The 18,999-nt window shown below is 33.4% G+C and overlaps 1 protein-coding gene across 1 annotated transcript; it reads left to right on the top strand.

The window, feature by feature from the left end:
- Positions 1-6,663: 6,663 nt before the first annotated feature.
- On the top strand, positions 6,664-9,165 carry cldn5a (claudin 5a). Its single transcript, XM_056464122.1, has one exon. It carries the CDS (start codon positions 7,002-7,004, stop codon positions 7,647-7,649), a length of 648 nt encoding a protein of 215 aa, XP_056320097.1. The 5' UTR covers positions 6,664-7,001; the 3' UTR covers positions 7,650-9,165.
- The last annotated feature ends 9,834 nt before the right edge of the window (positions 9,166-18,999 follow it).

Below are 18,999 nucleotides of genomic sequence, written 5' to 3'. Positions count from 1 at the left end.
TTAAATTGGCTAAATTGTCCCTAGTGTATGTGTGTGAATGCAGTGTATGGATGTTTCCCAGAGACGGGTTGCAGCTGGAGTTTGCCGGGAGAAATAACAAAACAGGAGGGTGGCGGGAGATAGGTCTGAAATAAGGGAGACTCCTGGGAAAAACGGCAGTGTTGGCAGGTATGGTTCAATGACATGCGGTACAGGTGAATTGGATACGCTAAATTGGCCGTAGTCTATGTGAGGTTGTCGAGAGTGTGTGGGTGTTTCCCAGTGTCGGGTTGCAGCTGGAAGGGCATCCGCTGCGTAAAACATGTGCTGGATAAGTTGGCGGTTCATTCCGCTGTGGAAATAGCAGAATGTAACAAAATGAAAATGAATGAATGAGTTTTGCCTCAGTATTATTTATTTTCTTTGTTTATTATTGTACTTGATGTCATCCAATGTTATAGTTATTAATATAATTGTATTGTTAAAACCCAATTTATATATTTAAAAAACATTTTAATTAAATCTAAATGTACCTAAAGTATTATTTAACTATTGGTAACATTGGATTTTTTATTCTTGCTTTTTTGTACTTGTTGGTTTTAAAGCTGATATAAGTGGTAGCTTAATTTTTTCTAATATTTAGACACATTTAAGTTTGTTTTGGTGCCGATTTAATGTGTATGATTTATGGGCTACATTAAGTCACGTTATTGTTTTTGATTTACATTTTTTTTTTACTTCTGCCAATATTTTATTAATAAAATTCAAGTGTGATAACTTCTGTTAACATTTATTTTATTTTTTGCTATATTCATTCATTCATTTTCCTTCAGCTTAGTCCCTTTATTAATCAGGGGTTGCCACAGCAAAAGGAACTGCCAGTTATCCAGCATATGTTTTACACAGCGGATGCCCTTCCAGCCGCAACCCTCCATACACAGTCACTATGACCAATTTAGTTTATTCAATTCACCTGTAGAGCATGTGTTTGGACTGTGGGGGAAACCAAAGCATCCGGAGGAAACCCACGGCAGCACGTGGAGAACATGAAAACTCCACACGGAAATGCCAACTGGCCCAGCCGGGACTCGAACCAACGACCTTCTTGCTGTGTGGCGGCAGTGCTAACCACTGAGCAACTTTGTCACCCCTTTAAATAGCATGTTATACACATTTTATGTATATGTGTGATTTATGGTCTGCATTAAGTCATGTTCTTGTTTTTGATTTAGATTTGTTTTACTTCTGCAAATATTTTATTAATAAAAAAGTATATATATACACTACAAATACAATATCAAACAAATACAGATGTATGGATTTACTTCCCCCACACTACAAATTTGTAAAACAAAATGAAAATAATTAATAATCATCACGGTGGTGCAGTGGGTAGCACAATCACCTCACAGCAAAAAGGTTGCTGGTTCGAGCCCCGGCTGGGTCAGTTGGCATTTCTGTGTGGAGTTTGCATGTTCTCCACGTGTTGGCGTGGGTTTCCTCCGGGTGCTCGGGTTTCCCCCGGATTCCAATCACATGCGCTGTAGCTGAATTGTATAAAATAAATTGACCATAGTGTATGTGTGTGAATAAGAGTGTATGGGTGTTTCCCAGGAATGGGTTGCAGCTAAAAGGGCATCCGCTGTGTAAAACATATGCTGGATAAGTTGGTGGTTCATTCCGCTGTGGCGACCCCAGATTAATAAAGGGACTAAGCCGAAAAGAAAATGAATGAATGTATGATTTATGGGCTACATTAAGTCATGTTATGTTTATGATTTAGTTTTTTTTTTACTTCTGCAAATATTTTATTAATAATATTCAAGTGTGATAACTTCTGTTAAGATTTATTTTATTTTTGTTATATATTTATTGATTTATTCATCATGTTTAAACAAAGTTCAAACAAATACAGACATGTGGATTTTCTTTGCCCTCCCTACAAATGTGTAAAATAAAAAGAAAAATAAATGAATAAATAAATAATAAACAGTCAAACAACAAAAATAAATAAAAATATGAACAGTGTTGTTCACAAGTAAACAGATAATAGAATAAATAACTTTTTATAGACAAAACAAAAGTTCAAGGAATCAAAAACAAAAATTATACTTATAAAACACAGACACATCATGAAAAAAGGTCAATCCCGTAGTCAGGTACACAAGCAAACTTGACTAAAACATTGAAGTTAAATGGCCTTTTTCAAACATTTAGTCTTATTATTAGTTAGCAGGGTCTTCATATATTCAGGTATTATCCATTATTCATAAATATTCCGTGTTCTGGTACTCCAAAAATTTCAGTTTCAATACAGGGTGTGATCGTCAAAGCCTTCATTCAGTGTTTGAAACGAAAATATTGGGATACATTTTTAAAAGTCTAGATTTAGTTTAATATGTGCAATTTGTTAACAGTTTTAAACATAAAAAAAACTATATATATATATATATATATATATATATATATATATATATATACACGTGTGTGTATGTGTATGTATGTATGTATGTATACACACACACACACACACACACACACACACACACACAGTTGAAGTCAGAATGATTAGCCCCCTGTTTATTTTTTCCTCAATTTCTGTTTAATAAAGATTTTTTTCAACACATTTCTAAACATAATATAGTTTTAATAACTCATCTCTAATAACTGATTTATTTTATCTTTGCCATGATGACAGTAAATAATATTAGACTAGATATTTTTCAAGACAGTTCTATACAGCTTAAAGTGACATTTAAAGGCTTAACTAGGTTAATTAGGTTAACTATGCAGGTTAGGGTAATTAGGCAAGTTATTGTATAATGATGGTTTGCTCTGTAGACTATCAGAAAAAATATAAAGCTTAAAGGGGCTAATAATATTGAACTTAAAATGTTTTTTTAAAACTGCTTTTATTCTAGCTGAAATAAAACAAGACTTTCTCCAGAAGAAAAAATACTATCAGACATACTGTGAAAATTTCCTTGCTCTCTTAAACATAACTTGGGAAATATTAGAAAAAGAAAGGGAAATTCAAACATATATAATTAAAATTTTAGGAACGCAGTGGCGCAGTAGGTAGTGCTGTCACCTCACAGCAAGAAGGTCATTGGTTCGAGCCTCGGCTGGGTCAGTTGGCGTTTTAGTGTGGAGTTTGCATGTTCTCCCTTCATTCAGCGTGGGTTTCCTCCAGGTGCTCCGGTTTCCCCCACAGTCCAAAGACATGCGGTACAGGTGAATTGGGTGATTTAGTGTATGAGTGTGAATGAGTGTGGATGTTTCCCAGAGATGGGTTGCAGCTGGAAGGGCATCTGCTTTGTAAAACATGTGCTGGATAAGTTAGCGGTTCATTCTGCTGTGCCGATCCAGGATTAATAAAGTGACTAAGCCAAAAAGAAAATGAATGAATAATAATTAAATTGTTTTGATTATTTTTATTGCTTCTACAGTTTTTTTAACTTAATTTTATGTTTGTTTTATTTTGGTGCTATTTTATTTAATTATTTGATTAAAAGGTTTATTTGTATTTGTTTTGGTGGTGACTGAAAGTTTTTTGTTTTTTCATGTACATGCCCCCTTCAGAGTTCCCCACAAACGCACGGCTTTTCTCTGCCTCATTAAGTCACGTTATTGTTTTTGATTTACATTTTTTTTTTACTTCTGCCAATATTTTATTAATAAAATTCAAGTGTGATAACTTCTGTTAACATTTATTTTATTTTTTGCTATATTCATTCATTCATTTTCCTTCAGCTTAGTCCCTTTATTAATCAGGGGTTGCCACAGCAAAAGGAACTGCCAGTTATCCAGCATATGTTTTACACAGCGGATGCCCTTCCAGCCGCAACCCTCCATACACAGTCACTATGACCAATTTAGTTTATTCAATTCACCTGTAGAGCATGTGTTTGGACTGTGGGGGAAACCAAAGCATCCGGAGGAAACCCACGGCAGCACGTGGAGAACATGAAAACTCCACACGGAAATGCCAACTGGCCCAGCCGGGACTCGAACCAACGACCTTCTTGCTGTGTGGCGGCAGTGCTAACCACTGAGCAACTTTGTCACCCCTTTAAATAGCATGTTATACACATTTTATGTATATGTGTGATTTATGGTCTGCATTAAGTCATGTTCTTGTTTTTGATTTAGATTTGTTTTACTTCTGCAAATATTTTATTAATAAAAAAGTATATATATACACTACAAATACAATATCAAACAAATACAGATGTATGGATTTACTTCCCCCACACTACAAATTTGTAAAACAAAATGAAAATAATTAATAATCATCACGGTGGTGCAGTGGGTAGCACAATCACCTCACAGCAAAAAGGTTGCTGGTTCGAGCCCCGGCTGGGTCAGTTGGCATTTCTGTGTGGAGTTTGCATGTTCTCCACGTGTTGGCGTGGGTTTCCTCCGGGTGCTCGGGTTTCCCCCGGATTCCAATCACATGCGCTGTAGCTGAATTGTATAAAATAAATTGACCATAGTGTATGTGTGTGAATAAGAGTGTATGGGTGTTTCCCAGGAATGGGTTGCAGCTAAAAGGGCATCCGCTGTGTAAAACATATGCTGGATAAGTTGGTGGTTCATTCCGCTGTGGCGACCCCAGATTAATAAAGGGACTAAGCCGAAAAGAAAATGAATGAATGTATGATTTATGGGCTACATTAAGTCATGTTATGTTTATGATTTAGTTTTTTTTTTACTTCTGCAAATATTTTATTAATAATATTCAAGTGTGATAACTTCTGTTAAGATTTATTTTATTTTTGTTATATATTTATTGATTTATTCATCATGTTTAAACAAAGTTCAAACAAATACAGACATGTGGATTTTCTTTGCCCTCCCTACAAATGTGTAAAATAAAAAGAAAAATAAATGAATAAATAAATAATAAACAGTCAAACAACAAAAATAAATAAAAATATGAACAGTGTTGTTCACAAGATAATAGAATAAATAACTTTTTATAGACAAAACAAAAGTTCAAGGAATCAAAAACAAAAATTATACTTATAAAACACAGACACATCATGAAAAAAGGTCAATCCCGTAGTCAGGTACACAAGCAAACTTGACTAAAACATTGAAGTTAAATGGCCTTTTTCAAACATTTAGTCTTATTATTAGTTAGCAGGGTCTTCATATATTCAGGTATTATCCATTATTCATAAATATTCCGTGTTCGGGTACTCCAAAAATTTCAGTTTCAATACAGGGTGTGATCGTCAAAGCCTTCATTCAGTGTTTGAAACGAAAATATTGGGATACATTTTTAAAAGTCTAGATTTAGTTTAATATGTGCAATTTGTTAACAGTTTTAAACATAAAAAAAACTATATATATATATATATATATATATATATATATATATATACACGTGTGTGTATGTGTATGTATGTATGTATGTATACACACACACACACACACACACACACACACACACACAGTTGAAGTCAGAATGATTAGCCCCCTGTTTATTTTTTCCTCAATTTCTGTTTAATAAAGATTTTTTTCAACACATTTCTAAACATAATATAGTTTTAATAACTCATCTCTAATAACTGATTTATTTTATCTTTGCCATGATGACAGTAAATAATATTAGACTAGATATTTTTCAAGACAGTTCTATACAGCTTAAAGTGACATTTAAAGGCTTAACTAGGTTAATTAGGTTAACTATGCAGGTTAGGGTAATTAGGCAAGTTATTGTATAATGATGGTTTGCTCTGTAGACTATCAGAAAAAATATAAAGCTTAAAGGGGCTAATAATATTGAACTTAAAATGTTTTTTTAAAACTGCTTTTATTCTAGCTGAAATAAAACAAGACTTTCTCCAGAAGAAAAAATACTATCAGACATACTGTGAAAATTTCCTTGCTCTCTTAAACATAACTTGGGAAATATTAGAAAAAGAAAGGGAAATTCAAACATATATAATTAAAATTTTAGGAACGCAGTGGCGCAGTAGGTAGTGCTGTCACCTCACAGCAAGAAGGTCATTGGTTCGAGCCTCGGCTGGGTCAGTTGGCGTTTTAGTGTGGAGTTTGCATGTTCTCCCTTCATTCAGCGTGGGTTTCCTCCAGGTGCTCCGGTTTCCCCCACAGTCCAAAGACATGCGGTACAGGTGAATTGGGTGATTTAGTGTATGAGTGTGAATGAGTGTGGATGTTTCCCAGAGATGGGTTGCAGCTGGAAGGGCATCTGCTTTGTAAAACATGTGCTGGATAAGTTAGCGGTTCATTCTGCTGTGCCGATCCAGGATTAATAAAGTGACTAAGCCAAAAAGAAAATGAATGAATAATAATTAAATTGTTTTGATTATTTTTATTGCTTCTACAGTTTTTTTAACTTAATTTTATGTTTGTTTTATTTTGGTGCTATTTTATTTAATTATTTGATTAAAAGGTTTATTTGTATTTGTTTTGGTGGTGACTGAAAGTTTTTTGTTTTTTCATGTACATGCCCCCTTCAGAGTTCCCCACAAACGCACGGCTTTTCTCTGCCTCCTCATTGGCGAGCGCAACAGATGTCCGTTGTGCGATTGGACAAAAGTTTCACTCCAGTCTTGAAAACACACACACACACACACACACACACACACACACACACACCCCTCCTCTCGCGTCCTACTATTATTCCACTCCACTTATTCCCAGTCCAGCAAAAGTCCGTTAGTCAAAGCCCAGAAGAGACGCAGTTCGGAGATGCTGACGACCTGACCAAAAGCGCATCTAAACCAGAGGGAAAGCAAATACTTTGGATAAAAGACGATCTGACCTAAGTTCCTCTAAAACAGAAGAAAAGAAAATAGACAACCTTACCAACTCGCCTCTGAAACAGAAGAAAAGGTTTGGATCAAAGACGACCAAACGAAAGCGCGTCTAAAACAGAGAGGAACAGAGAAGACCACTTTGGATAAAAGACGCAAACTTTTATCAGAAGAAAGCAAACTCCTACATTTCTGAATCTCTTTTTGCACAATCAGGAGTGGAAAAAGAAAGCGATGGCCTCCGCGGCTCTGGAGATCCTGGGTCTGATCCTGTGCGTCTGCGGGACGCTTTTGGAGATGGTGGCCTGCGGGCTGCCCACCTGGAAGGTCACCGCCTTCATCGAGGCCAACATCGTGGTCGCGCAGACCATCTGGGACGGCCTGTGGATGTCCTGCGCCGTGCAGAGCACCGGCCAGATGCAATGCAAAGTGCACGACTCCATGCTCGCGCTCAGCCACGACCTGCAAGCCGCGCGCGCGCTCACGGTCATCTCCTCGGTCTTGAGCGTGCTCGCGCTCATGGTGGTGATCGCGGGCGCGCAGTGCACAAACTGCATCAAAGAGGACAACGTGAAAGCGCGGGTGGTGAACGTCGGAGGGGTGATCTACATCCTCAGCGCCATCTTCGTGCTTGTGCCACTGTGCTGGATGGCTAATAACATCATCTCCGACTTCTACAACCCGAAGGTGCTGCCCGCCCAGAAGCGGGAGATCGGCGCGGCGCTGTACATCGGCTGGGCGGCCTCTGCGCTTCTGCTGCTCGGGGGAAGCATACTCTGCTGCTCCTGCCCGGCCTCTGGAAGCTCCGGGTACTCGGTCAAATACGCGCCCACTAAAAGAGCCGCATCCAACGGGGAATACGACAAGAGGAATTACGTGTGAATGCTTGAGTGAGTGTGTGTTGCACATGCAGATGAAAACTCATTTTTTTTCGCTGGACTTACTTAACTTTTTTTGTTGTTTTTGTTTTTAAGAGGACAGTTCACCCAAATGTGAAAATTTACTCACTATTTACTTTACTTCAAATGGTTTTAAACCTCTATAAGTTGTTTTTTTTCTGTTTGAACACAAAAGAAGATATTTTGAAGAATGCTGTAAACTTAAATGCTGTAACCAATGACTTCTATAGTACACTTTAAGAGTATTTTCACAAGTGTTTTCTCTTTATTTACAGTTGTAAATAGCATTATGAGATGTTAATCTCTGATCTGTTGACTTTTAATGTTGAAAATTCAACTCTACAGTTTAACAAAGTGACTTTAATTGACATTTTTGTAGTTTGAAATAATATAATGTATGAGGAATAATACAGAAAGAAATGAGTCTGTAAAATAACAGAAAATGTATACTGGCAGGTTTTTGTTTCATAATATTCAACACCGACTCAGACAATATATCACTTTAAACTATTACAAATGTTAATAAAAGTCACTTTTTTTTTTACTTTTCAAGTTTAAAAGTAAAAAAGTATCAAAAATAAAATAAAAACAAGAATCACAAAACGTGTAAAACTGCTAATTCACTGATATTTCTTTACAGTGTAGGAAAAACAAATACCATGCAAGTCAATGGTTACCGGTTTTCAGCTTTCTTCAAAACATCTTCTTTTGTGTTCAACTGAAGAAAGAAACTCAAATTGGTTTGGATCAAGTAAAGGGTGAGTTACTTTACATTTTTGCGTGAACTATCCCTTTAAGCATCTCGGACTACTAAGTGGATGGATTTGTTTTATTTAAACGTGAGGATATGCCTTTTGTGAGAGGTGAACATTTTTATAATGACTTGCGTAACAAACATGTTGCTTAACAGGTTCTGGAGTTTGTGATATATTCACTTTTTAAAGTGCATCATCTGGTAATCATTGAATTATTTGATTTTATTTTTTTCCAATAGCATCTTATTGGTTTCTTTAAGCAACTTGAGAGCTATACGTTGGGTTTTTGTTAATATAAATCAACGTGAATAAAGCACATAAAGGTGAACATTTTAGAGTACATTAAACATACAGAGCTGAACAGATCATTAAAATCCATTCAAAAGCCCTGAAACATTATTGGCATAATCATGTTTTGGTATGCATGAACTATTGACCTGTGAAACATTGTATTATTATTTTTTAAAACATTTATTTTTCCTCAGTAACTATCATTCTTAAGTGAGTTTTTGTATAAATTAAAGTGAAAATTTGCATAAAACTTAATTTTTTACAATAATGTAAACATCAATTATACAATGCTTTAACGATCATTAAAATGTCCTGAAACATTATTGGCATAATCATGTTTTGGTATGCATGAACTATTGATTTGTGAAACACTGTATTATTATTTTTTAAAACATTTTTTTTCAGTAACTATCATTCTTAAGTGAGTTTTTGTATAAATTAAAGTGAAAATTTGCATAAAACAAAATTTTTTACAATAATGTAAACAGTAAACATCAATTATACAATGCTTTAACGATCATTAAAATGTCCTGAAACATTATTTGCATATTCATGTTTTAATATGCATGAACTACTGATCCGTCAAACATTGTATTCCTTTTTACAGGGTTTTTATATTATTTAAAAGCATCTGATTGGCTAAAAATGACTTCTTTCAGTAACTTAGTTGAGTTTTTGTATACATTAAAGTAAAAGTTTGCATAAAGCTTAACGTTTTACAATAACTTAAACATTAAACATCAATTATACAATGCTTAGCAAATCATTAAAATGCATGCAGATGTCCTAAAACATTTAATTAGCATATTTATGTTTTAATATGCGTAAACTACTGATCCGTTAAACATTGTGTTCCTTTTTACAGGGTTTTTATATTAATTTAAAGCATCTGATTGGCTAAAAATGTCTTCTTTCAGTAACTTAGTTGAGTTTTTGTATAAAGTAAAAATTAGCTTAATGTTTTACAATAACTTAAACATTAAACATCAATTATAAAGTGCTTAGCAGATCATTTAGATGTCCTAAAACATTTTAATATGTATGAAAAGTACTGATCCGTTAGACATTGTTTTCATTTTGTTTTTACAGGGGTTTTATATTTTAAGGCATCTGATTGGCTAAAAATGTCTCCTTTCAGTAACTTAGTTGAGTTTTTGTTTAAATTAAAGTGAAAATTTGCATAAAACTTAATGTTTTACAATAACATTAAACATCATTTACACAGTGCTTAACAGATCATTTAGATGTCCTAAAACATTTTAATATGTATGAAAACTACTGATCCGTTAGACATTGTTTTCATTTTGTTTTTACAGGGGTTTTATATTTGAAAGCATCTGATTGGCTAGAAATGTCTCCTTTCAGTAACTTAGTTAAGTTTTTGTTTAAATTAAAGTGAAAATTTGCATAAAACAATAACTTAAACATCAATTATACAGTGCATTTTATTTGCATATTCATGTTTTAATTAGCATGAAAACTACTGATCCGTTAGACATTGTATTCATTTTGTTTTTACAGGGGTTTTATATTTTAAGACATCTGATTGGCTAAAAATGTCTCCTTTCAGTAACTTAGTTGAGTTTTTGTATAAATTAAAGTTAAAATTTGCATAAAACTTAATGTTTTACAATAACATTAAATATATAAATTATATAACGCTTAGCAGATCATTAAAATGCATTCAGATGTCCTAAAACATTTTATTTGCATATTCATGTTTAATATGTATGAATACTACTGATCTGTTAAACATTCGTTTATTTTAAAGCATCTGATTGGCTAAAATGTCTTTCTGTAAAATGAGCTACCTGTAGAATTTTGGTTCACCTTATTAACGTGACAATGTGCATAAAGGTGAATCTTTTACAATAACTTTAACATCAAACATCTACAGTGCTTAACAGATCATTAAATTATATTATATTTCATACAATAGTCATGTTTTAATGTGTAAGAAATATTGATCTGTTAAACACTGTAATATTTTGAAAGCAGTTTTTATATTTTAAAGCATCTGAATGGTTAAAATGTTTACTTTCGGTCTCTTGGAGTTGACTTTTTGCATTAAAATTAGTGCAAAAATGTGTATAAAGATGAACATTTTACAATCTGTTTAACATTAAACATTAAGCAATGCTCAACAGATCATTAAAACAACATTCAGATGTCCCGAAGCATTTTTTTTCATACAACATTAATGGTTTAACATGGGTGATCTGTTAAACGTCGCATTATTTTACAGTGTTTTTATATTTTGAAGCATTTGATTGGCTAAAACGTTAACCTTCAGTTAAATGTGCAATAAAGCTGTGCATTTCATAATAAATTTAACATTGTAAAATGCTTAACAGATCATTAAAATACATTCAACATTAGATTTTCATACAATATTCATGTTTTAATGTGCATGATCTACTGATCTGTTAAACATTATATCCTTTTTCCCATCAGGCATTGAGTTTATTGTTTATAGGTATATCCAACACAATCTCACGGCAATTCGTAACTTTTTGATTTAGTGGCTAATTCGTACGAATTCGTATGATCTAATTCGTACAATTTAGTACGATTTGCTCATCCGCCAATGACGGTTGGGTTTAGGGGTGGGGTTAGGTGCCACGCCTCCTTTTTAAAATCGTACAATTTCGTACAACTGAACTCGTACGAATTCGTATGAATTAGCCACTAAACTGTCAAAACGTAAAATACTTACGCTTTCTCTGGTATATCTATAATCGCTAGCGATCTGTTAAGCATACATGTTTGTTTTCATTATGAAGTGTTTCTCTTTTTTATACCTATTAAGGATATTCATGGGTGAAAGAGGAAGTATATTATGGCAAATATCTGTTTTAGGTACCTGGAAAAGGCTGTAAGACTAAAGCGTTTAGTATCTGTAGCTGTTTTGATGGATGATGTTTACCGTAAGTGCTGAAAATGAGATGTTTTTTACACTCGGACAGTCAGCAGGAGAAACAGCTGGAAAACTCGAGACTCAAAATCCTGACTTTTCAGATACTCTCAAACTCACACTGATGCTCGAAATCAAGTCCAGCAGGATTTTCATCCACTGTGGAAAAATGCGAAGTTATTTTGGGATTCTCCTGAATTTCACGGATGTTCCTGGAACGTTTTTTCAGCTCGTCTGAAATGTGGATTTATTTTGTCATTTTTTTATTGTCTTTGAATTGTTGAATGAATGTTGTTTGGAATAAACATTTACAGTTTTGACACAAATATGAAGGTCTGTGCTTTATGTTTCTAGCTGTAGTCATGTACGCCGGTCAAAAGTTTGACAGTAGGATTCAGTAGGTCAGTAGGATTTTTTAAAATGTTTTAAAATAAGCTTCTGCTCACCAAGACTGTATTTATTTAATCAAAAATACAATACAGATTGTAAAATTGTACAAATGTTATTGCAGTATAACTGTTCAAAATTAGTTTATAATTTATTTTAATCCTTTATTCCAGTCATTTTTTTTTTTTTACTTTTGTTTTTTATTCGTTTTAACATAACGGAACAAACAGATCACCAGAGGCATCACATACAACTATTACATTCTTCTTATACAGTTGTTTTTATAGTACAGGTTACTCTCCCATTAGTCCCCCACCCCAACCCGCCCGTAAAAGGTACTGCATTATAAGCATAAACACCAACATAGTTTCCTTCAAGTCCATATGATTCAGTCTTTTACAATCTGTAATGTGCGGTCCAAACAAAATATTTCACATATACAATATACATATATATGTACATATATATATATATATATGTACATATATATATATATATATATATATATATATATATATATATATATATATAAAATTTAATAATAAAAATAAAAAATATAAATAAGGGGAGGAGGAGGGGGGGGGGGGGGGGGTCGCACTCATTGCAAAGCATTTCCTAGCAAATTATATATTTTCTGTACTCTTGTATATAAACAATTTTGACCAATTTTTATAACATTTATCCATGCTTAGTCTTAAAGAAAAGGTGAGTTTCTCCATTTCAAACATATCATCTACAATTGTTTATTCCAGTCATTTTAAAGATGGATTTTCAGCTTCATTACTCCAGTCAGACTCAGAGTCACATGATTCTTTGGGAATCACTCTAATATTAATAATTGTTATTGTTAGTGTAATTATTATTATCCTTATTATTGGTAATAGTAATAAAAGCAATAAAGTCTGGAGTACTTTCATTTGAATATACATACAATAAGACAGCAGGTATTGAAAATATTAATAAATATTTAACTTTTTTTTTAGATTTAATAAATGCCGCCTTGATCACCGCCTTAGTGATCAGAATAATTTTCTGATAAAAAAATAATGAAAAAAAAACACCCCAAACTTTTGACCGGTAGCGTAAATATTTGAAGACTAAATTATTCACCCTCCAGTGAATGTTTTAATTATTTTTAAATATTTCCCAACTTATGTTTAAAAGAGTACGATTTATATATATATATATATATAATATTTTAAATCTAGGATTTTTTTTAAATGTACAAATTGTCTTTTTTTCTCAATTGTGTTTCTCAACCATGTTCCTGGAGGACCATCAGCACTGCATGCTTTGAATGTCTCTTTTGTCTATCATAACCCATTACAGGTCTTTCAGTCCCTGCTCATGAGCTGATGATCTGAATCAGGTGTGTTTGGTTAAGAAGACATATGCTGTGTCCGAAATTGCTACTTCCATACTATATAGTACGGTAAAACAGTATGTGAGCTGAGTAGTATGTCCGAATTCATAGAATTCGAAAAACAGTATGCGAGAAGTACCTGGAGGATCCACTACTTCCAGCAAGATTCTGAAGTGCGTATCCGATGGATGCTACACGTCTCATGATGCACCGCAAGAGAATTTATGAATAAGAATGAAGCGATGCAAGTGACGCGAGTAGGTTACGTGATCCTGATAAAATAGCAGATGTAGTATATCTGAGTTCCGTTCATACTGCTCACATTCATACTGTATAGAATGTACTTTTCTAGCAGTCGTGTAGTATGTTTAAATTCAAATGCAGTACCTACTGAGTAGTAGGCGATTTTGGACGCAGCCAACATGAGAAGTGCCTGGATGACCCTCTACTTCAGGTGAGATTCTGAAGTGCGCATCCGATGCATGCTGCGCTATCTCATGATGCACCGCAAGATAATTCATGAATGGGGTGAAGCAACGCAACTGATGCCGGTAGGTCACATGACCATGACAAAATAGCAAATGTAGTACGTCGGAGTTCCATTCACTCACATTCATACTGTATAGAACGTACTTTTCTAACAGTCAAGTAGTACATTTAAATTCAAATGCAGTACTTACTGAATAGTAGGTGATTTCAGACACAGCCATGGAAAATGTGCGGAGCTGGTGGTCCTCCAGGAATGTGGTTGAGAAACACTGGTCTGCAGAACAAACCAAGTTGACCAATGACTTGCCTAATTAAAATAAATTAACATATTTATCCAATTTCACCCTTTAAATAGAATTTTAAGCTGAATAAAATCTAGCAAAAGAACTAGTAAAGTATTATGTACTGTCGTCATTACAAAAAAATAATTGATATTAAAACTATTATGTTTAAAAACTTGAAAAAATAAAACTTATTTATATATATGCACTTTGATCTCACATGATATCCCACATATTCTGTCATTTCCGGATGTAATTTTCAGTTTGGTGCTACACAAATTCTGAAATGTTAGTCTAAAAATGCTGGGTTGAAATATGTTGGTTGAAATATGGACCAACCCAAGAACTGGGTTAAAAAGTTTCATTTAAAATTGAAAAAAATGAACCCAACATTCACTGTAAAAATGCTGGGTTCCACACCATTTCCTTACGTATTTAAGTAGACTAAACATAAAATAATTAAGTTGTCCCCCCCCTTTAACTTAAGAACTGTGTTGTTTTAACTCATTTTAAATAAAAAGCAAAAGTCACTTTTTGAGTGTTGGGTTGTCCATATTTGACCCAATGTTGAGTTTTGGCAACCCATCATTTCTTACTGTAATATTAAGCATTACGGATTAACTTTCATGCCAATTCAATACAATGAGTCCTGTTTAATATACAACTCAATACTTAAGCCCTGAATGGTTAGAAGATTAAAATGGCTTCCAGTCAGTTGTGAAGTGTAACTGTTATTGTCTGAGTCTCCAAAAAACCCCTTCTTTCTTAAAGCTTAGCTGGTCATATGGCAACTCAATGCAGAAAAACACATCAGTCACACTTAAGAGTGTGCGTGACCTGATTTCACTGGTTAGTACCAGCAGCAGAAGTGAACTAGTCACACTAGGAATGTAACAGAAAGCATACAAACCAAGACAAAAAGCTCAAAATTACATTCAGAATAGATTATGCAACTCGCTTTAATGTGTCCTGTCTGACTCTAATTTGTCATTCCAGCATAAGCAGTCCAACAAAACAATTCACTTTTTAGCAGCATACAAATAACAATATTAACCTTTAATAATGAAGAAAACTGCTCATAATTGATCATTTTCCCAGTCTGCAATAACTGATTAATTCATCTAGCTGTGCTATTATGTAACTTACACTATGCTCAGGACACATTTCTTGTACATTTACAGAAAACACACATTTTTCCCGCCTAATATATATATATATATATATATATAAATATATATATATATATATATATATATATATATATATATATATATATATAAATATATATATATATATATAAATATATATATATATATAAATATATATATATATAAATATATATAAAAATATATATATAAATAAATATATATATATAAATAAATAAATATATATATATATAAATAAATAAATATATATATATATATATATATATATATATATATATATATATATATATATATATATATATATATATATATATATATAACTACACAATCAACAAGAGTAATGTTCAATAAGCCACACAAAACCCAATTATTATGTTATGTAAAGTTTTTGAAGCATAAAAACAAAGGAAAACGGAATGAATCAATCATCAATCAGCCATGAAAACTATAATCTAACAGTAAATATAATCTACACTGTACAAAATACATCTGCTAATTAACAGTTTAAGTATTTTGAGACTCACTGGTTTTCCAGTCCATAAAAGTGGCACCAACCCAGAAAATATATCAGTTCAATCTAATAAATCATCAACAAAAATCACTTTTACAAACATTTTAACATCAAATTTTGTCAGAGGAAAGATCAAGGTCTCAAAAATGCAACTCAACAGCATAAAAAAAGGAAAAAACAACAACATTAAATCGCAAAATACTGAAAACGTTTTACTTTACGGATATATTTATTACATGTATGAACTAAGTTCTAATTAATTCCGTTTTTAATTAATTTCTACACTGTAATATATATCTGTTAATAAACAGTTTCTGTATTTTTTTGTAATTCACAAGTGATTTTTTATGGTTGTGAGTTGCATTATGGGATGTTGATCTCTGATCTGTTGAATTTTGATGTTGAGAATTCAACTCTACAGTTTAACAAAAGTGACTTTTATTGACATTTTAGCAGTTTGAAATAATATAATATACAAAAAATAATATGTAAACAACTACGTCTGTAAAATAACAGAAAATTTAGCAGTTAATACAAGGTTTTTGTAGTGTAACATACAAGACCAAACCAGACAATAGATCACTTTAAACTAGTAAAAATGTTTATAAAAGTCACTTTTTTGAATTTTTCAAGGGTAAAAGTTGTTGAAAAAAACCCTTAAAACCATAATGCAATTCAAACACATAAATAAATGAGGAAAATAAAACAAAAAAACATCACAAAATACATAAAACTGCTAAATTACGGATATATATATATATATATATATATATATATATATATATATATATATATATATATATTTTACAGAGTAATTAAAGCTAACTTAGTAAGTCTTGAAAACATAATTTAAAAATGTTTCCTAATTTTTCCATTAGGGGATCTCAACCTTTTTCACTTCGGGGCCCACTTCTTTCTCCAATCAATTTTTGAAGGCCCATCTGTCAGATTTTTTATCTACAATGTTTGTATGAAATGCTCATTTAAACCTTTATTTAATAACATATATTTTGTAATATATATATTTAATTGTTGTGTCTTCTATTATTTACTATTATCAGCTTTTTATAAAAAATATATAATTTTATTTAAATGTAATTATATATAAAACTATATATACAGTTGAAGTCAGAATTATTAGCCCCCTTTGCATTATTTTCCTTTATAATGTTTCCTAAATGATGTTTAACAGAGCAAGGAAATTTTCACAGTATTTCCTATAATATTTTTTCTTCTGGAGAAAGTCTTATTTCTTTTATTTCGGCTAGAATATATATATATATATATATATATATATATATATATATATATATATATATATATATATATATATATATATATATATATATATATTATAATTATTTTAACACACAGATTCAAAGTGAACCACAGGTCAACAGAGAGATTACAAAAGACCAGCTTCTGCTTTAAACTGGACTGACTTATTATCTCCTATTAGATATCTACCATTCAAAAACATACAAACAAATGTTAAATACAGTAAAACACCCTAGACGCGTCGATCTGATGACGGTGGAGTTTGCAGCTTGATATTATTGGGAGATTGTTGACATGAACAGTGAACAGCTCCGCCAGAGAGCACGTCTGTAGCTCATATGATTATTTTACATTCTATAGCAGAAACAGCATTGAGCTTCGCTCGATCCTCCTGTATGGGCACGCGTCCATTATAAAACACTCACAGGAGATTAGTTTGGACAACTATGTGGATGTATTAAATAGTTCACTAAAAAATACACAAACAGACTTTCACTTCACGCAGTTTGTGAATGAGCAGACTTGCATGTACTAGACGCGATCATAAGGCTGTTTTTGCGCCGGGTTTGAGGTAATCAATCAGAGAACAGGAGAAAGTGCATTACTTCCATCATTTTAATACAGCATATTATAATGCAATCCAAAAATTATAGTATAATATTGAGAGCTAATATTAAGCTGTCTAGCAGCCCATATACAGTACTGGGAAACACCCATACGCTAAGCCCAACTGGTTTTTGCACTGGTGTACTTTATAGGTGCATCAGCACAATCAATCTAACCAGTCACAGAGATTTCTTCTTTGCACTTTAAAGGCTGATCACACTGGTGTGATCTCAGATTTTTTTTGACACACTCTTGAGAAATTAGGTCACATTTTAGAGCCCTGAGATAGCTTGAATAGCTCTATTTAATATTAATATATATATATATATATATACCTCACCTATAGCGCAGGTGTTTGGACTGTGGGGGAAACTGGAGCACCCGGAGGAAACCCACACCAACGCGGGGAGAACATGCAAACTCCACACAGAAATGCCAACTGACCAAACCAAGGCTCGAACCAGCGACCTTCTTGCTGTAAGGCGACAGTGCTAACCACTTAGTCACTGTGCCACCCTGTTTAACATTCATTTTATAAATAAAAACAACCATGGCTAGGGAACAATGCCATTGAATTCAAATGTTGCCACCGAGAGCGATGTTTGAGGTTATCTGACGAAGCGCTTTACAGCTGAAACGCCTGTGTTCCTGTAGTTTATGGGTTTGTTAACAGCCCTGCGTCCCGGGACCCTCCTCTCTCTCAGTCTCCAACACAATAGAGCCTGTATGAATATCCACACCAGCTCTTTCAGCCAGCATTGTGGGATTGTTAGTTCCAGTCACCCTTTGGAAGCTAAGGAGGTTACGAGGCTGAGTAACGAGTGTGTGTGTGTGTGCGTGTGTTTTGGGTGGGTTTTCGGGGGAGGTGGCCAGACTTTTTAAAAGGACCTTCCATCTATAATGAAGAGAGGCGCACGGGGAGCCACGACGTCATTACAGAGTCTTAGCCATGGCAACCGCTAAAAGAACCTGCAGTTGCTTGGTGACAGCAGCCTATAATGTGGCCATATGGATGAGGACAATGGAGGAGCCGTCCACGCACATTCCAAGACACAGATGGGGGAGAGAGAGAGGGAGAGAGAGATGTGAAGGAAGAATAATCTCTAGTACTATACTCTTGCTATCAACAAATCTCATTTATAGAACTGCGATGGTGTTTTTATATTAAGAAATTTGCATTCATGCATGCAGTTGAGGGCAAAATTATTAGCCCTCCAGTGGCTAAAACGGATTAAAACATTTCCTATTTTTTTTTTCTTCTGGAGAAAGTGTCAATTGGTTTATTTTTAATA

The sequence above is a fragment of the Danio aesculapii genome, chromosome 8 (assembly GCF_903798145.1).
Source record: "Danio aesculapii chromosome 8, fDanAes4.1, whole genome shotgun sequence".
Classification (NCBI taxonomy): domain Eukaryota; kingdom Metazoa; phylum Chordata; class Actinopteri; order Cypriniformes; family Danionidae; genus Danio; species Danio aesculapii.
Note: the sequence above shows the minus strand (reverse complement) of the source record. Positions and strands in the feature narration are given on the sequence as shown.

Coding starts and splice junctions, on each gene's coding strand:
- cldn5a (XM_056464122.1), top strand. CDS start 7,002: ATGGCCTCCGCGGCTCTGGAGATCCTGGGTCTGATCCTGTGCGTCTGC.